We start from the raw sequence: 18,132 nt of genomic DNA on the forward strand, positions 1-18,132 counted from the left end.
ATCAAACAGTACTTACCCTAAGGCTTGCCAAGTAGCGCTCCAGCTTCTTATTAAGGAGAAAGTAGATGGCAAGTGTGTGACTTGCCCTGTTTGACAGCACTGTGTTGATGACATCGCTGTTTTTGTAGCCAAGCTTCTCGGTCATATGAAGCAGCACGCTTTGGCTGAGATCCTCAAGGTGAATCCTGCACACAGAAAGAGGCAGAACAGGCAGTTTGTACCATTGTCCCAGTGACAGAGCCCTGGACAGCCACTGGGGACGTGGCAGAGCACGAAGAGATGAAATCTCCTCCCACCAGTCTGCAAAAAAAGGGTAGATTATTCAGGAATGAACACCTCAGGAAGCCATGACAGCTGAACAAACAGCGCTCTCCCCACCATGTCCTACCCTGATGCAAAACAGCACCACGATGCTCAGGATGTTGCCATTTGTTACCCTTCATCTGACCAATGAAGACCATCAAGATCATCTGTCTGGTTTTGAAGGAAAAAGAGGTAAAATTTAACTCAGGTAGCTACATTTGCTTTTCTGAAATAACCCTTTCTCTGTAACCAAACACCAATGCATTCAGCTTCACCCCTCACCTGTTGCACAATATTCATGTGCTACATAGGTAGGGAATTTTGTGCTGGGGAAAGGCGATGTACAAAGAACTCTTGAAATGGTAAAACCACTGCTATACTCTCATCAGTTAAAAGCCTAAGTACAAGACACATTTATATATGTGCTCTTCTAGAAGGTCTGTCACATATCATCCAAGGAGAGAACGAGAGTACCACAGCCTCGTGGAAATGGCAAAGCATCTTATCAGTCTAAGTCAAAACAGATTTTCCAAAGAAATCTGCTCCTATGTAGGTCTCTAAATGCATTAGTCAGCTTCCCAGACGTACTCACCAACTCCCAGCCACCTCCAAAGAAATGCTGTTTTCATCTGGTTTCTAAAGGATATTCCTTAATCTTAGTATCAAGCCTAACACTTTCTAAAGGAGTTTAGGTTGTGGGCTTTTCTACAACCTGACTTCTTCCTTCACAAGGACCATTCCCACTCCTGCCCTGCCATAACCCCTGTCCTGTGCACCTGCAACACGAGGAATGCCCAGATAGCAGTCTGGGTCTGATGTAGAGGACTTAGACAAGATTTAAAATGCCGTCTGGAAAATCTCACATAACTCTTCTCCTTCATCTGGTGTGCTTATTAATAAGCACTTGTTCTGCAGCTAAGGAATGCTTGGGGTTGTTTTCTTAAGTTCAAAACCAAAATCTATCTTGGACATTACACATTAAAGCATCTGGACAGAAAAAGAAATTCAAACTATTTCTACTTGAAGTGCTCATCAAAATGAGAAATTTTTGCTTTCCTTTCAGAAATTTCTTTAATGAAAGCAAGCTTATAAAAAAGCCTGGAAGAGTATTCTCCTGAAAACGCAGTTTCTGCTATTCCTTCACCTTATCTACCTCCTCTCCCTTTTTGTACCACATTCCAATCCTGGGAACAATGGATGTTACTCCCAAAATGGTGGAAAAGCACTTCAAGAACATAACACAGACCCTTGCTTGTGTTGATTCAGTGAGGAAGTGATTCTTCACTAACTCAGCAGTGGATTATTCACAACTATTTTGCCACATCTTATGCACATCTGCACACTAACACACTATCTGCACACTAACAAAAACTTGAGAAAAACTCTGTTGAAGCTGACTCAAGTGGCACTTTCTGAGGCAAGCTCAAAAGGAGTTAGGTCGTACCTTTAAGTATTTCAGACTTTCTGTTTTCCCTATAAAGCTCCAGTATGACAAAGTCTAGGCAGGTCAAGCTTAAGGCATCAACTAATTAAACTAAAGAAACATTGAAAAAAAAATAAAGTGAAAGAAAGAATTTGTATGGATTTTCTCCTTTACAGATCCACATAAAATCTTTGTTCAGATAGAAGGATTACCTACTTACGTCTTGTTTTCAGACCAAATGATGACAAAAGCAATGCAATGAGAAAGTAATTGGTTGGGTTTTTTTAATAGCAAAGCATAGCATTCCACACTGATGTTCCCTTTAAAAGTGCTTACAAGAGGACAGGATTATTATCATCACCATACACACATATATGCACAAGCTAACATATGTTCTCTTTATAGTTCAGTACTGCGATTTCTTCTGTTCTTCTGTCTGATTCGTTTGCCTTTAGGAGGGAATGATTAATGGGCACTCCATAAATAAAGAGCATCACACAGCTATTCTGTTTAATAAGCCTCTTCTGTAAGTTACCTACCCAACTGCACCAATTAGCAAACTCTAGAAGGGACGCCTCCACCACAACCTGACTAAAGTCTGACAACAGCAAGCTAGGAATTAAAAAATAAAGGCATGGAAATATACCTACAAATGCAAAATAATTGTGAAAGCACATTCAAGCCTTATTTCTGTTTTCTTCCTCTTTTCTGCAGATAAGACACACACAGCAAGAGAATTAAATCACCCATACAGCTCTCAGTTACACTTAGATTCACTTAACAGATGCCACATTTAGTAGATTGATTAGACTCATTATGACAGTGATTTCATTAGCTTAACGACTCATTCAGTTTATACTTGTTTTCCCTTTCTTTACCATACAATCATCATATGTACCATACTTCAGCACAGTCCAACCACCACAAAAACTCAGCTTTCCTTTGTTGGACAGCATACTATGCAAATCTGTCCTTATATTTAGGGCAATAATGTCGAGATAATGGCTCTGCCTGATCTCGTTCTTATTCCCTGTGAAACAATTGTTCTTAAGGGCCATCTTTATATTCTGTCCATGTAGGACTGGGGATTGCAGGCAGTAGGCCTCACATTTGCCCTTCTTGTTTCAGTGGATGGTTCTGCTGATGCCCCCCAGGCATCCAAGCTGCTCAACATCTATCCAACCACATTTTGAGAGCAGGAGACCTGTTATTGTTCCCAGGTCAAAGAACAGCATAGTCACTGTGATCCTCCACGATGCAACATTTGAAAGTTCAGGCATTATCTCTGGAAGAGAAATGCTTGCTGCTAAATTAGGGCACCTCCATTCCCTGTCAATGCAGAGGGAAACAGAGGTGACTCAAATTAATTGCCTGGGGCATGTGGGCTGTGACCAATAAGCCAGCCAACAGCAATGTCAAAGGGAAAAGTCTCCAAAAATCCCTACAGGCTGTCCCAAGATTCAGGGCTGAAACCAACTTCTGATGCCCAGGTCTCAGAATGATCCAGCAGCAGTAGGAATGCTGCAGGTGCCTCTTGGCTCCACAGGGGCTGGACCCACTGCTCCAAACCATCCTCTGTTCATCTGGTTAGTGGTAGAGCAGAGTGGCAAATGGGTGGGTAGCACTCTTACCAGCAAGGCTGTGACCTGGGCTGAATGCTGAAGGTTGGCTCTATGTATGGCTTGAATATGCCTTTGGGACCAGAGTCCTTCATGGCACTGACCTGAAGAGATGGCCTGCTGGGTGAAGATCAAATAATTTTTGGGTGGCAGACAGTGGTTCAGACAAAAATGCAAATTGCTGCGCTTCTAGGCATGTGCTACATCTAGTATCTGGCAACTGTATGGAGGAAGCTGGGATCTTCACTTAGAGACTCCTAAGGACACAAATTTTGAGGCACTATCAAATCTTAATTATCAAAATTAGTCTTTAAGTTGCCATCTTTGCCTCAATATTGCTTATGATCTTGGCCTGCAAGCTAGTAACTCCTCCAGTGAATCCTCTGCAGGTACTAGATCGTGTATGAGAGACACAGCTGGAGGTCTTTGATATGGGAAGGAGGTTTTATCTGATCAAATATAGGCATAAATTCCTAAGTGGATTGCCTAAGGCTCCATTTGCAGTCACTGGAGAGGAATTTGGATCTTCTGGGCACAAAGTCATTGTATCACAGAATCAAAAAGAAGTCAGACGAATCATTCTGTAAAAAGTATTCTTAATTCTCTCGGTTGACTGTAATTGAAAGCCCAGGCTGGCTGGCTCATGTGCCAACTCTACATTGAAGATATTTAAAGTCAAGCAAGATTATTTCTAACCACAAGTATCTTTCTTTCCTTTTCTTTTTCCCTAGATGGATATTTGACTGGTCATGAGATTTGTTCTCTGCTCGCATTTAGTCATGCATTCAACACTGCACAAGTATCAAGATCAACAACCAACAAAGCAAGATCAAAGCAACTTCACTTTTGTATCACAAATAGACATAGCCTCTACTGGAAAAGTAGCTTGACGTTTACCAACAAACAAGAAGATCAGAACTACCTGTCACACACACCCATTCCAATGTCTGGAGCCACTGGTCATATGATTTGCACCCTAGGCCTTTCTCCAAATAATGCATTGTATGTCAATTTCTGCTGAAAGGGATTGGTTTTGACCATTTCAAGCAATGCATATTCAAAGGTCAATCCTAAAAACTTTTGGGATGGAGTCTCAGAAAGCAATCCCAGAAAATGCACAGGAATGCTGTCACATGAATAGAACTGAAACACCAGAGTCATTCACATTTTAACATATCTAATATATATACACCCTGGCAGGCTTTGTCCACTCATTCACATCTTACCTGTTTGGATATGTGACATTAGGTGGTGCTCTTCCAGGGTAATTCTCATTAAGCCACCGATTTGCAAGTGCCTGCTGGATGTTTGGTCTCTTGACAGGATCTGGCTCCAGTAGAGAGCGTAGAAAGTTTACTGCCGCTGTGAATCAAGAAAAAAAATCAAAACAGCTGTGTCATCTGCTTCACGACTTAACACAGCAGTTGAGTTACTACAGGTGTGCAGCCTGAACAAGAGCATAGTAAGAAAGAATATTTTCCTCACAGTATGTTCTAATGTCCTTGAGAAAAAGGGAAAACTGATAAGGGATTAGTAAGTAAAATAAACAGTGATTTATAGTTACAATGATTTATAGAGTCATAAAGGAGAGAAGAAAAGGCATCTTTTGTTTCAGAGCTTGTTTGAAGTTTCTGAGCAAGTTAACCAAAGCTTAATTTTTATATGAGGACAAAAGGCTGGAGTCAGGTCAGAGGCAAATCCCTCAATCTGTGTTTAAAGCAGAAAGAGGTGGACTAGGGATGATTAGAAGGGAGGGATGCAAAGCTGGGAGGGAAGACATGGACAATCAGTCTCCCTTTGACACTATAAGGACAAATTCTGTATTGGCTTCCATCCAGCCTACAATCAGTTGCAGAAAGTTTAACCAAATTAAAAGAGTACAATGAAATTTTGGTCTGTTTTCAGCTATTGAACCTTCAGTTTTCAGTGACATTCAACCATACCTCAGGATTTTCTTGCAAAATCCCTCAAAAGTACCTTTCTGATATTCTTAAGTCATGTGCTTCTTACATGGTTAGGAACAATGAAATCAAGTGATTTGCTTAAAGACTCACAAGTGTTTATCTGAACTGAAAATAAACTGTTTTATCTAAGTCTGGTCTTTATCCTCAAATTATCAAGGCTAGGTTCAGCTTATTGGCTACAAGATAGTAAAGAGTTAATTACGTCCTCTACAATTCCCTGCATGAAAGATAAATAAACCTAATTCTGGGAAAACCAAGATCGGAATGATTTTGTAGAGGAGACACAGTAAAGTGAGATGATGCCAAATAAGTCCCAAACAAAGTCAACAACAAGCAAGAGGCAGAGGTGATGGCTGCAGCACAATTTTCTCCAGGTCTGATGGACAGGACCTTGAGGGCTTTTTTCCACCTTCTTCCACAGCAGAGCCGCAGTATCCTTCCTGTGCTCTCCTCAGCATGTCATGTCTACTTGTCTCCTTATTACTGCAGGCACCCTGGGGTCACAGGACCACTGTGGCATGGTATAGCGTCCCCTTGCCAGCATAGCTACTTCTGCTCAGCACAGGCAAACCAAATCTCTTAAAAGCTTGTGTTACAAAGCAGATCAAACTTGACATGCTAAGGCCTCAATGCTGCAAAACTGTGAATCTGAGTCAGTCTTCCCTTTCGGCTTTACAAGCATTTGGTCTCACCACCTCAGCATGTTCTCTCGGCACCCTATGCCATTCCTTGCACTCAAGCAGAGCAGCTGCAACATGTCTTCTGCACCAGCAATGCAGTGAAACCCTCATGAACCCATTTCCACATGTGAGGTAGGAAGGATAATATGCCTGCTGGGGAGGCCACAATGTCCTCATCTGAAAAGGGCATAAATGTTAACCTAGCCACAGTGCTGCTGCTCACCACAAATTCTCCTCTATAAGACTGCTGCCCTCCTCTGTGCTTGCCCATCTGTCTCCCTCATCATTTTTATCTCTCCCACTTGGATCAACCATCATGTGTAGTATGGGAAAGGATGGCTGGGCTGACATGCCCAGGAAGGGAAAGTTCCTCTCAAATAAATCTGGGTTAGAACTGACATGTGACAACTCCTAACAGCTTGGATAACCTTGGTGTTCAGCATCCTGCAAAAATCAAGTATCAGTTGGAGAGGGCCCTGAGAGGCTGTTTGTTTCAATGCAGGCCTATCATCAAGAAGCTTATCTGTGGAAAAGAAAGGGCTACTATTATGTATTTACTGGTTCACGTAAGCATTGGCTGGGTTTCTTCCAAGCTCTCTCTTCACAAACTGCTGATTTATGTGAGATGTTTTACTTAAATCTTTCCCAACACTTTTGTTATTTTCCTTCAACAGCAATATTGCAGAATCAGCAGGAAAAGCTGCTATCCAAGTTCATAAGCCTGCTGGAAGCTGATGCTCTGTCTGCTCTCCGTGTGTCCTGAGTGCCTCTCTGTCATGCCTCTCTGGTGTGCAGCCCCTCATTACAGCAAACAACAACGCTCTTGTTCTTCATCTCCTCTCTCTCCAGTACCTCCCCCATCTCTGTGTTAGAAACTGCATGCATCTCATGGGTTCAGAGGAAAATAACCCCTCTACAAATAAATAACCCCCGGTCCACAAATCAGCTACTGTCTGTTTAAAAATCTTGCTTTTTTGATCCCCTTAGCAAAAGGCAGGATAATTAAATGAAGCTTGTGAAGCACCAGAGAGATTTACAGATCCAGACCAAGAGAAACTGAATCTGGAGAGCAGATCTCCCCAAGAGGCTCCCTGGACAGCCAGACTCAGGTGACACGGAAGAGATGTGTAACAGCATTTGGCTGACTGGAGCTGTCAGACAGTACAAGGAGCAGAGCAGCCAAATTTTTCAGTTAGACGTGCAGCTGTGGGACAGCAAAATTAATCTCCCAGAGAAGAAAACATGAAGCTGCCCAATCGATTTTTGGACCTGCTGCTTCTGAAGCCATTTTTCCTGCTGCACCAAGTAGGCTGGTGAACAAAGGGCACTGTGAACCACCCTGCCAGGGCCTCGTTACGCCACAACTCATTTATGATGGGCTTGAGGACAGCACTGATCTGATTAGCCAGTGACCTGCACTCAGTGGAATTTTGTTCCCATGGTGTAATTCTGGGGAAAACTTTGCTCTTTTGACAAATGAGACCAGTATAATGAGAAACTACATTTCTCTCTCAGCTTCCTTGAGTGTATCAAGCTCAATGATGACCAGAAGCAGAGTACGCTTCTGGCGGGATTACAAGACCTCTGCTGTCCTCATGTTGCCTGTCATGAATGAAACCAACTTAGTCTCTTTTTCATGCTGTGAGGGTATGCCTGGTTGTAATTAGGTATATAGGTATTTCTTACAAAACCAGAATGAGGAAATGCGGTGAGGTAATTTCACAAGGCACGAGAGTGCTCCACCTAATAAAAGCCTTTCTCCAAACTACAGGCATGGATAGATGATGGCTTTTCTTTCTGTCTCAACTTAATTTCTCTGTTCTAGAGGGAAAACCATGAGCATACAGAAGCGGTAAACTGAGGAAAAAAAGGAACACATGCAAGATGAATACCAACTTCTTGAGCAACTGAACTCTGCTCATCTAAAATCAATGATCAGATAGCTGTGTTGTTTAAAAAGCTTAACAAAAAACAGTTTCCTAAATGGGAAAATCAAACACTAACTCCAAATTTTCCCTGTTGCTACACAGTTGCTTTGGGTTCTCACAGTCACTCGAGATTTTAACTATTACAAATAAAATATACTCTTGCTTACTGGTAAGACTGGCCACTTTTACAATGGGACTGTGTTCAGTAACTGTGAAATTAAATAGTGAAAGACAATGTACCGAACAAGCAAAACAGACCTGCAAAAAGTCTTTATATGTGAATTTACAGAAAAAGGAGACTTGATTAGAGGAAAACCTAGGAAGTTAACAAATACAACAATTTGCAGAGCAGAGGAGCAGAGTTTCTATCTACTGACCCAAAGCCTAACCACGGCAAGCACAAATGTCATTTTAAATCAGTTTGCCATGTCTGTGAGTGTGCAAGGCCACTTAGACCAAGAGCTGATGTGTACCTTTGCTCACAGGGAGTAAAGGTTAATGCATTTAAATCTATTCCTTTAATTTGCCATCATCTCTGAAAGTTCAGGCTGCTAGAGGGCTCACAGAATCAACAAAATACAGGTTTCACTGGAGATGATAGTGTCAGTAAGCTACAAATGCTACAGAGACACATACACGAGAAAACTTGATCCCCATTATAAAATGGAAGGATGAATGAAACAGTAAAATGAAACCCATCAAAAGTAATCCTATCTTTTTTGCTACCCAAGATCTAGTCTTCAACAGGCCTTTTGTGGGCGATTCAGCATTTAACATGTGTTGTCCCAGTGATGTCAGTGAAATCTCTCACTTTAAGATGACTGAGAGAAGTCTGTTGGTTCAAAGACACTATGCAGCCACCATACAACTGCTCTTTACTGGTAGAAGTCTCACTCTGGGGAGTAAGTTTGGTGATTTTTTTTGCAAACTTGGAAAATCTTTACTATTACATGCAAGTCCCTGAATTCAAGAGTAACTTTGCAATTGATATAGGACTTGGCATCTAGATCAGTACAGCACAAAGCAGACAGTATAATCTTTCTTTTAATTTACTCAGTGGGGCTTTAGAGTGCAGGCTAGAACATTAAAATAGTCATTTTGTGCAAATGGATCCTAATAGGAAGTCTCCAGAATAGAAATATTAAATATTCTGTGTCAAATAGATGGCAAGCCTTTCAGCACCCCAGCTCACTTGTAAACCTACCACTTTACAACATACCAGCAATATGAACTGCTGGCAGGAAAAGTGTACTTCATACAGATGCTGAGTGAACAAGGAACACGGATAACCTGTATGAGAATACCCTTAACTACCTACTTCCTCCATATTCTGATATATCTGTACTTGGAGAATTCATTATGTGACACAACTTACATGGGCTTCTTCTAATACCCTATAAGAACGGTTGCCATTCTTAGTGTTCTGAGTGCAAATGTTATCCTTTTCCTATTTGCAATCTTTCAATTTTATCGTATCTCCCTTATAAACAGGCTGCCAGACAAGGAGAACAGAAGCTCTCCACGAACAACAAATTTAGCACACAAAAATAAAACCCAACTACAAAACAGAGTTTGTTCCAAATGCTGACAATGGTCTTGCTGGAAGCTGAAAAATTATTCTGTTGCCTAGTGACATGTCTTTGAAGCAGAAATTAATATTTCTAATATAATACGTCAACAATTTTGCATTTTGTGAACACAGAAAGGTTAACACAGGTCATTGTCCCAAAATAACCTCTGTACGCATGTCATTATCCCATGATAAATGTGAGGTCATTCAAGGTGGCTTTGCACTCAAGTCTAGATAATGCCCAGGAATCTCTTTTTCCAAAACTATGTGTTCATGCATCCATAATCTATGCTAAAATCATCTGAACATGTAAAACTGACCAATTACTCCACAAAAGCAATTTCACAGGTTTGTTTTTCTCTCATATTCAGCACAATTTGGCATTTCTTCAGCTTACATACAGAAGTCAAAGCAAAAGGAGCTATACTACTGCAACTGGCAGATCTTTTGGAGGCTAAGATAAAAAAAGAGTGTTCTTCACAATTAGTGTGATATCATAGAATCAGAGAACGGTAGGGTTGGAAGGGACCTTTAGAGATCATCTAGTCCAATGCCCCCGCAGAAGCAGGTTCACCTAGATCAGGTCGCATAGAAACACGTCCAGGCACGTCTTGAAGACCTCCAAGGAAGGAGACTCCACAACCCCTCTGGGCAGCCTGTGCCACTGGTCTGTCACTCTCACGGTGAAATAGTTTTTTCTTATGTTTAAGTGGAACCTTTTGTGTTCCAGCTTCATCCCATTACCCCTTGTCCTGTTGCTAGCTACTATAGAAAAAAGTGCTGTCCCAACCTCCTGACACCCACCATTTAGATATTTATAAATGTTAATAAGATCTCCCCTCAGTCTCCTCCAGACTAAACAGCCCCAGCTCCCGCAGCCTTTCCTCGTATGAAAGATGTTCTATACCCCTGATCATCTTGGTGGCCCTGCGCTGGACTCTCTCTGGCAGTTCTCTGTCCCTCTTGAGCTGAGGAGCCCAGAACTGGATACAGGACTCCAGATGAGGCCTCCCCAGAGCAGAGTAGAGGGGGAAAAGAACCTCCCTTGACCTGCTGGCCACACTCTTCTTGATATGTTGGTGACATGGCTCACAATACAGTATTCAATGCAGTCGTTCTGACCAACTGGATCTGAAGTGGTCCCAGCACAACCCTTTGATTACCTGTAGACAGCTGGGTAGGAAAAGGGTTCATTTCTTTGTCCACCATTTTCTGGTATAAAGCTCTCAAGCTGAATGGCTCCACAGTAAAAGGTAGTGTTCCAGTCAGCATTGCATACATGTTCACCCCACTGAAAAAAAGCATAGAGTAAAGAAATCAAAATGATCAGGAACAAGGAATAACTTCAGCTTAGGTTTTAGTGGCTGTATTTCATCTTTAATGTCTGACAGCTATTAAAAAACACCAAAAAACAACTCTCTATTCTGTTGCACACAATGGTTGGGGCAAGAATTCCCAGAGGTTTGCTCACAGAGGGTCACACAATGTGTAGGACATAAGCTGAGAGCAAAGAATCAAGTCCAGCTCTTAGGCAACTCCTCGGCTAAATGCCACACCCCAATTCAGTCTTTCCTCAGGCTGCATAAACATGCCGCTTTCAGAGGCCCTGTCCTGGTACTGCCCTTAGTGTGGAATGACTGCCTGCACCAACAGGGACATTGCAGGTCCTAGGTCAGCACCCAAAGGTGACCTCCAAGGCATCTGGTGCAGCTCAAAGATCAGGAGTGAACAATTACAATTTTTCAGAGCAGAAAACTTACCGCTTGCTTATGCCCAGAAAAGTCAGCAATGAAAACTGGCTTGGGCACTCTTGTTCTTTTTCTTCTTAAAAGGGCTTGAAATTTAATTTGAGTGGAATTCCTCTCTTTTGGGAATTTGTTTCCCCAGTCTGTATGTGCACAGAAAGAAACTAAACCAATGTGCTATCATGAACTGTGATGATAGACACCATTTGTACCATTTGTTCAGCTATGGGGAAGGGCAGGAATTAACCATATTTTCTTTTTTTCTTTAAAAGCATTGGAGAAGTGTAAATGGTTTACAAGAACGACTGTGCTCCGTGTGCTTGTGCTCTGCAGGGCTGGTACTCTCAACCTTCATGTGAATAGATCGCCTGCTACTGGAGTCTCAATTCAGTTGCAATACAATGGTTTAGCTGTGCATCTCTTCAGAAGACAGGCTGCAAATAAGGCTGCAGTAGGGGAAGTTCTACAGAGCCTTGAGAAGAAACAGACTACCCACCAAATCAGACTGAGACATGAAATTGACCCTGGTCCTAGTCTCATACATAAACTATGGTCAACCTTTCTTAGCACTAGCAGCACTTATACTGTACATGTTGTTTTCCAAGCATTCCAAATACTTCAACAAAGAAATTGTCACCATTCTGTTATTTCACTGAATTTTATTCAAACATTATTATCCCCACTTGGTGGCAGAAAATCTATTGATACTAAAGCCCAAAACCAAAACTTCACCGACTTCAGCCAATCCCTCCGCCAGACTGACAAGGATAACTGATACCATGTCAGGAGGACAGCAGGAGTTGCACAGTCTAAAACAATACTGCAGACAAATTCCTCGACTTCAAAATATATTTCTGGCTTCCTCTACCTCTGGCACCAGGGATTTCTGTCTGTTCTTTCGCCTGAACCCTAGCAAGCTCACAAAGGCTCACGAGTTTTCTGGACATTTTTATTTCCCGTTTAACAACTATGCTTTCGAAGTGATGACCTAACTCAGTTTCACATTTCTTGTAGGATTTGACTGTGGATAGTGCACAAAGCCTGTAAATGAGGATCCTTCGAGGAAAAATAAAAAAGCTGTTGGTCCTCTTGTGCCAGAGCCATGTCTTTACTATGTCTGAACATCACTGATCAACAGTTACGCTTTACTGCAGTCTCTCCATGCTGTATGTTCTAGCGATCTATATAGAGGCACATAAAGATCTATTTCAGAACAAGGTATCTGTGCAATGTAGTTCGCAGAGTCATACTAATTGAACAGATTTTCTTGCCTGAAGTAGCCAAATACAAGAATAGCATTTCTCATTTAAGCAATGGGTAATGAAGACAGTAATAACAATTACAAATGAGAGAAGTAACTCACATGGACCAAACGTCTATTTTGGGCCCGTATTTTTTCCTTGCCAGAAGTTCAGGGGCTGCATATGCTGGGCTCCCACACTGGGTGCTGAATGGATCAGAATAGCCCAAGATGCCTGCACAGTTGCTCAATCCAAAGTCTGTGGAAGGCACAGAGACAGAGTTATGAAAGAGACAGATACAGTAAAATCTTGCTAGAACGAAAGGGGAAAAAAAAGCACGTTTTTTTCCCCAAAATCTAAGCAATGAAATGCCTAAGAACAAAATCATCCACACACAAAAATTTAATATAATTTGTTTCTCTGAGGCACTAAATAACCACAAGTTCCACAATCGAAAAATCTTTGAATATGCACAACTACCAGCTTCATACACAAGGCAACTACATTCCACTGGAAACTGTATGGCAAAAACCAGAGTTGAGTTTGTCTCAGGCACTATGTGATGTGCACCGAGCCAAAAGCCATGTCAGGCTGTTGTGGATTCCATACTGCTGCAGTATGTTACACAGAGGCCAAGCTTAAGTAGGACTTCTCAACAGTTTCCTCTAAATTGTGTAAATGAGACATCAAATGTAAGGCAAGAGGGCTCGTTTTCTGGTACTACTGCAGCAATGCACAAATGCATGGGGTTACAGACTCAGCACTTCAGCTCTGACAAGGAGATGTTGGAGAAAGACAGGGAATGTGTTGATTTGGCTCCCCACTCCTTGAGGTCTGCCTCGAGTTATTGTATTTCTGTCCCCTGGGTGTATTTGACGCTCTTTTGCTGGCAATAATAACAAGGGACTGGCAAAGGCTGGCACCATGATCAGAGACAAGAGCCAGCCTCCCCGTACTGAAGGAGGCTGCACTTTCCCAAGTGCTCTCAGCCAACCTAAGCCCAGACTGGTGCCGAGAAGGGTGTTTCTGCAATCTCCTTCATCTGCTTCAGTGCTGGTACAGTCACAGGCTGTGCTGGGTTTAAGAAAGAGTCTTAAAAATACAATCACTAAGCAGGGAAAGAAAGGCAGAAAGCTTGAGAGACGACATAGGAAGGTGAAGAAAGGTTGCAGAGGGTCTTGAAAGTGAAGTCAAACGAATCAACGTGACAAGGTGAAGTAGCAAGACAAGCTTGTAAGGAGGAGGATGACATGGGCAAATCTGACGGGCTGGAAGAACAGTCTTTGCTGCAGGGTAACAAACCAAGGAGCAGAGGATCTAGAGAGATTACAATCAAAGATGTTTGCATCTATTACTAACTTGTTATTGATGACAGCAGCAACAAAAATGCTGCTATTAAGAACACCGACATCTGGTTTATTGCTTTTTTTCAGTCCAGAACTCTTAAAAGAATGCATGTATGTTTAAAATGAAAGCCACTTTATACATAAATGAGGCAGAAGAATCTGAATTCCCCACCTATAGGCCTGTGTCTTGCACCCATGTGTCTTGCAAAAGTGCAGCTTTTTGTGTATGCTAGCCACCTGCATGCTGGGCTAAATCCATCACATCTTGCTGGCCAAATGTAGCCCGCAACTGTTGAGCCCATGCAATACTCCCTCTCCGAAGAGTCATTAATTTGGGTCTCTCCCTTATCTGCATACTTCTTTGCCTAAGACTTGAAGTAATGGCCTTCCTTTAGCTTTTACTCCATGTTAAATTTGGCTGAAATGAGACAGAATTTCCTCAAGGTATTAGAAGCAGCCAGACATGATGGTCACATAAGCCTTGTTCCCTTACAAAACCAGGCAAAAAAATAATAACGTCTACAAAAAGAAGTAATTATAAAGATAACTACATGAGCGAGAGTGTCCAAGACTGCACAGTGCTTTCCACTCGACTGGCTGCATCTCTGAGGGCAAGACAAGCACAGGAGAGACAAGAATCACCATATTTAACATCTAAAGAAACTCAAAGGAGGTTTGCTGGAGAATATTGTCAAAACTGAAGGGAAAATCAAGACAATATCCTTGCCACTGATGGAAAACAATTGTCTCTGGACACTGCTTAATCATCTCTGTTAGATATGTATTATCCCTAGGGCTTAAACAAATACTTCTGAGGATCCATTTACTTAATTAATGTATTTATTAGCTATGGCCTGAGATGAGTTATGTCAACTGTAAATACTTTTATAAACTCCTAGAAATAGCATCTCCACACAGTTCTATCTTTTACCTCAAAATTAACTGAGGTAAATGCAATGTAATGTTTTACAATCAAAGTAAGGGTAATATTCTAAGATGGTGTAAATCAGCACTCCATCATTCTCAGTGGAGGTATACTCTAGTGGAGGTTTTTATTTGCTTACCTATAAACATCTTATTCACTTTTTTTCCAGCTCATTCATTTAATCTAGGCTGGTAAACTCTTGTCTTTTTTCTAGTGCTCATTGAAATGCAGAATGTGCAGAAGCACATGTGTGTTGGTGCCAGGGATTTTATCACAAAAGAAATGGGAATATTGTTATTAACACCGAGGCAGCACATTGTGATCGCAGTGTGATCTTTATTAAGGATGCACCGCTGATCTTGATAAGAATGGTATTACCACCAGCATTGATAATTTCACTGCCATTCCTGCCTCTATCTTGGGTTTCCTTTCAATAAGCCGAGCTAATTACAGATTTCAGATCAAAGGCCACACTTGGTTTTCCAAAGTAAATATTATGACATGGAAACTCCACCACCCCCACTGCTCATACTATTGAAGTGTTGCTTTACACTACTACTCTTTAACGCCTCCAGGAAATCAACATTAAGCTATGGATATATGGCTATTTCTCAAGCTGTAACAGTTGGAGTAGGGAAAGAGTTATTAACAGAAGCTTTAGCACCAAGCTCGTAGATAACTCCGACCTCCAAAGAGCTCGGGAGAGCTACCTATCGGCAGGGTCCTTTTGGTGCCATAGGTCCGTGAGCAGGACTCCAAGGACTTGGCATGGCCTTTGAGCAGCTTTTCACAGCATCTTTATCAAGACACCAGTCACCACGGACCAGTAGATAAAGTGAATTATTTCCAATGTTTCCAATTCTGATATTTTTAGATTTGACAGCTAAAAATAAGTCCACTTAACACAGCAAAGGGAATTTTTCTAATAATACTATATAAGAATATATTATAAACCACCTTGTCACATAGCAAAAAAGAGTAACAAAAGTAAGGTGCCATTAAGCAGATGAGTGAAGAAAGGGATTTGGGATTCAGTCCTCTCTGAAACACAGAAACAAACAGACTTTCAGTATCACCTCCTGGTACATTTTTCATCTTCATTTCATCTCTTTCCTTTATGGTGAGTTTTCTTCATTTCACAGTTATTACAAGGGCAATGGCAACATTTTTATCAGGTACTAGTGTGGTTGCTGCTGTATAAGACATGGAAACCAAGCTCCCACTCTGAAGCAGTTAATGTGAGCAGGTGGTGTAGCTGAAAGTCTATTCTCTTAAGCATGAAAAGCAGCACATAATTCCTCAAAACATGTTCTTCACTCTTGAAGAATCTTCCTGGGCAAGACTATGTGATTACACAACTGAGCCATCATGTTTCTAGAAAGACAGGCTACATAAAATATTATACTAAATGCTGAATGAGCTGAGTGAAAGAACAAGCAGTGAGGAAGAAGAGGAGTAAATTATCCAGGCTATAAACTATCTGCTCTATTCTACCAGCCACAGACAGGCGCTGGAAACTGTTCATTGTCCCGGGAAACTGTGGTAGCAATGGAAAGCTGTGTGGCAGCTCAAGCACTACTTCTGCTGCCACTTGGAAAAGAACTGTTGGTGAGAAGAGGTTGCCCAGGGATCCTGGCCAGTTTCTGCAGCCCCCACTCCAGCTTTCCCGACAAGCACTGGGACAGAGCATGAAGAATAGAGGCATTGCTTCTTCAGGGTAAACAACCAGAGACCGCCAGCATCAGTAGTGAGATATCGCAGTCAGCTCATGCGGTATTGAAGCTGTTTTTACTTACAGCAAAATCATTACTAATAAAGCAAGCTTTATTTTTCTATAGCATATCCAGTTGGATGGTGAGATTTAATTGCTCTGTTTTAAAATACATACCGTGTACAATCTGCTTTGCTTAAAACATCAGGCTGCAGACCTAAGGACAATTCATTTCAATGCTAGTGAGGCTACAGAAGATCAAATCATCTCTTTTCTCTGTTCTTCCCACACCACCCACTGTGAGGAGACCTTTCTATGCAACTGAAGCAAATGAAACAGTTCTGAAGTAATTTTTTTGGCATGTGAGTTTTAATTGTACATGTATCACCTGATCATGTCTGAGTTTGGATGTCGAGTTCACATACTGTTGTGTAATCAAACACCCAATAACAGTGAAGTTCTAGAAATTCTTTAAATCTGTCAGATGTTCATACAGCACTGTTGCAAACCATCTGGTCTCACTTATCTGCTAAATCAAGATAATGGGTGGTATCCATCATTACTGATGAATGATTCATGGTAACATATCGGTATCCTCTTGACCCATAGCTGAGGTAATGCAGAGCTCTCTTTCGCTATTATTTTTCCCAGAGTCAGTTGATTCACTACAGAGTAATGACTAAAAGTCAGGATAACATTTCTAACGACTGAATTCCGTAAGTAAACTTTGAATATTTCAGATTTCATTAACCATCCTCCTCCCATTCGTTTGGAGATGCCTGTGCTTCATATATTACAGCGAGCGTCCGTGTGACCTGAATGCTAAGTGTTTTTCGTCACTTTTCATATCATGAAACCTTTTGAAGAAAGTCAGTTGAGTTTTTCAGTCTGTAACCACAGACACTGCTGTTGGCAAAAGTGTAGGCATAGAGATAAATATAAACAGATGTTTGGGGTTTATTTTATGAAGGGAATATATTCTTTTCATGCCTACACTAACATTAATGGGAGTTATACAAAGGCAGTGAGAGACTATACCCATCGATGATTAATCTAAAATGTCTGCAGAACCTGAATGAATTGAGCGCTGGTACAACTGGTACCTGAAAACAATCAAAACTCTACTGTTGATCTTTTTATTTTTTAACAGTCCTCCAAACCAATTTTGTACTGGGTGCTGGAAGCAAAGTTACCGAATATAAATATAGGAACAAATTTTGCCAGCTGCTAAAAATGTGTGCAACTCCCACTGACTTCAGCAGAGGCATATGCATATGGGGGCAGAATCCAACCCTTGGTAAATAGGAAATTATCCAGATAACAAAATATATTACTTCTGTGGTGTCAATTCTTTAATTCTTTACAAAGTTTCCAATTTGAATATGAAAGCTGTTGGTTAAAAGATGCAGGATTATTCCCATACCCAGTTAAAGCTGAATTATTTGGAACATTTTTTTCACAAGATGCTGTCAGGAACAGCTTGATTGCTATCTATACTCTCTCAGCTCCTCTCTGCAGCATTAGCAGTTGTCACATGGAGGATTATGAAGTCTCAAAAACTCTCTTTATAAAACCACCAATTTTAATTACTGGAATTGTCAAACTGGTTTCATACCAATAAGCTTGATATTGTTGTCTTCATCTAGCAACAGATTTTCTATCTTCAAGTCTCTGAAA

General features: G+C 41.3%; 1 protein-coding gene across 1 annotated transcript in view; it reads right to left on the reverse strand.

The window, feature by feature from the left end:
* Nucleotides 1-18,132, reverse strand: part of HUNK (hormonally up-regulated Neu-associated kinase) — a 54,616-nt gene that overhangs the window by 8,746 nt on the left and 27,738 nt on the right. Inside the window, exons 3-7 of the mRNA XM_061988653.1 lie at nt 18,071-18,126; nt 12,596-12,731; nt 10,651-10,778; nt 4,572-4,707; nt 17-185 (exon numbers count right to left, since the gene is read on the reverse strand). Coding sequence (XP_061844637.1) covers nt 17-185; nt 4,572-4,707; nt 10,651-10,778; nt 12,596-12,731; nt 18,071-18,126 — 625 coding nt within the window. The remainder of the gene's footprint in view (nt 1-16; nt 186-4,571; nt 4,708-10,650; nt 10,779-12,595; nt 12,732-18,070; nt 18,127-18,132) is intronic.

The sequence above is a fragment of the Colius striatus genome, chromosome 1, assembly GCF_028858725.1.
Source record: "Colius striatus isolate bColStr4 chromosome 1, bColStr4.1.hap1, whole genome shotgun sequence".
NCBI lineage: Eukaryota > Metazoa > Chordata > Aves > Coliiformes > Coliidae > Colius > Colius striatus.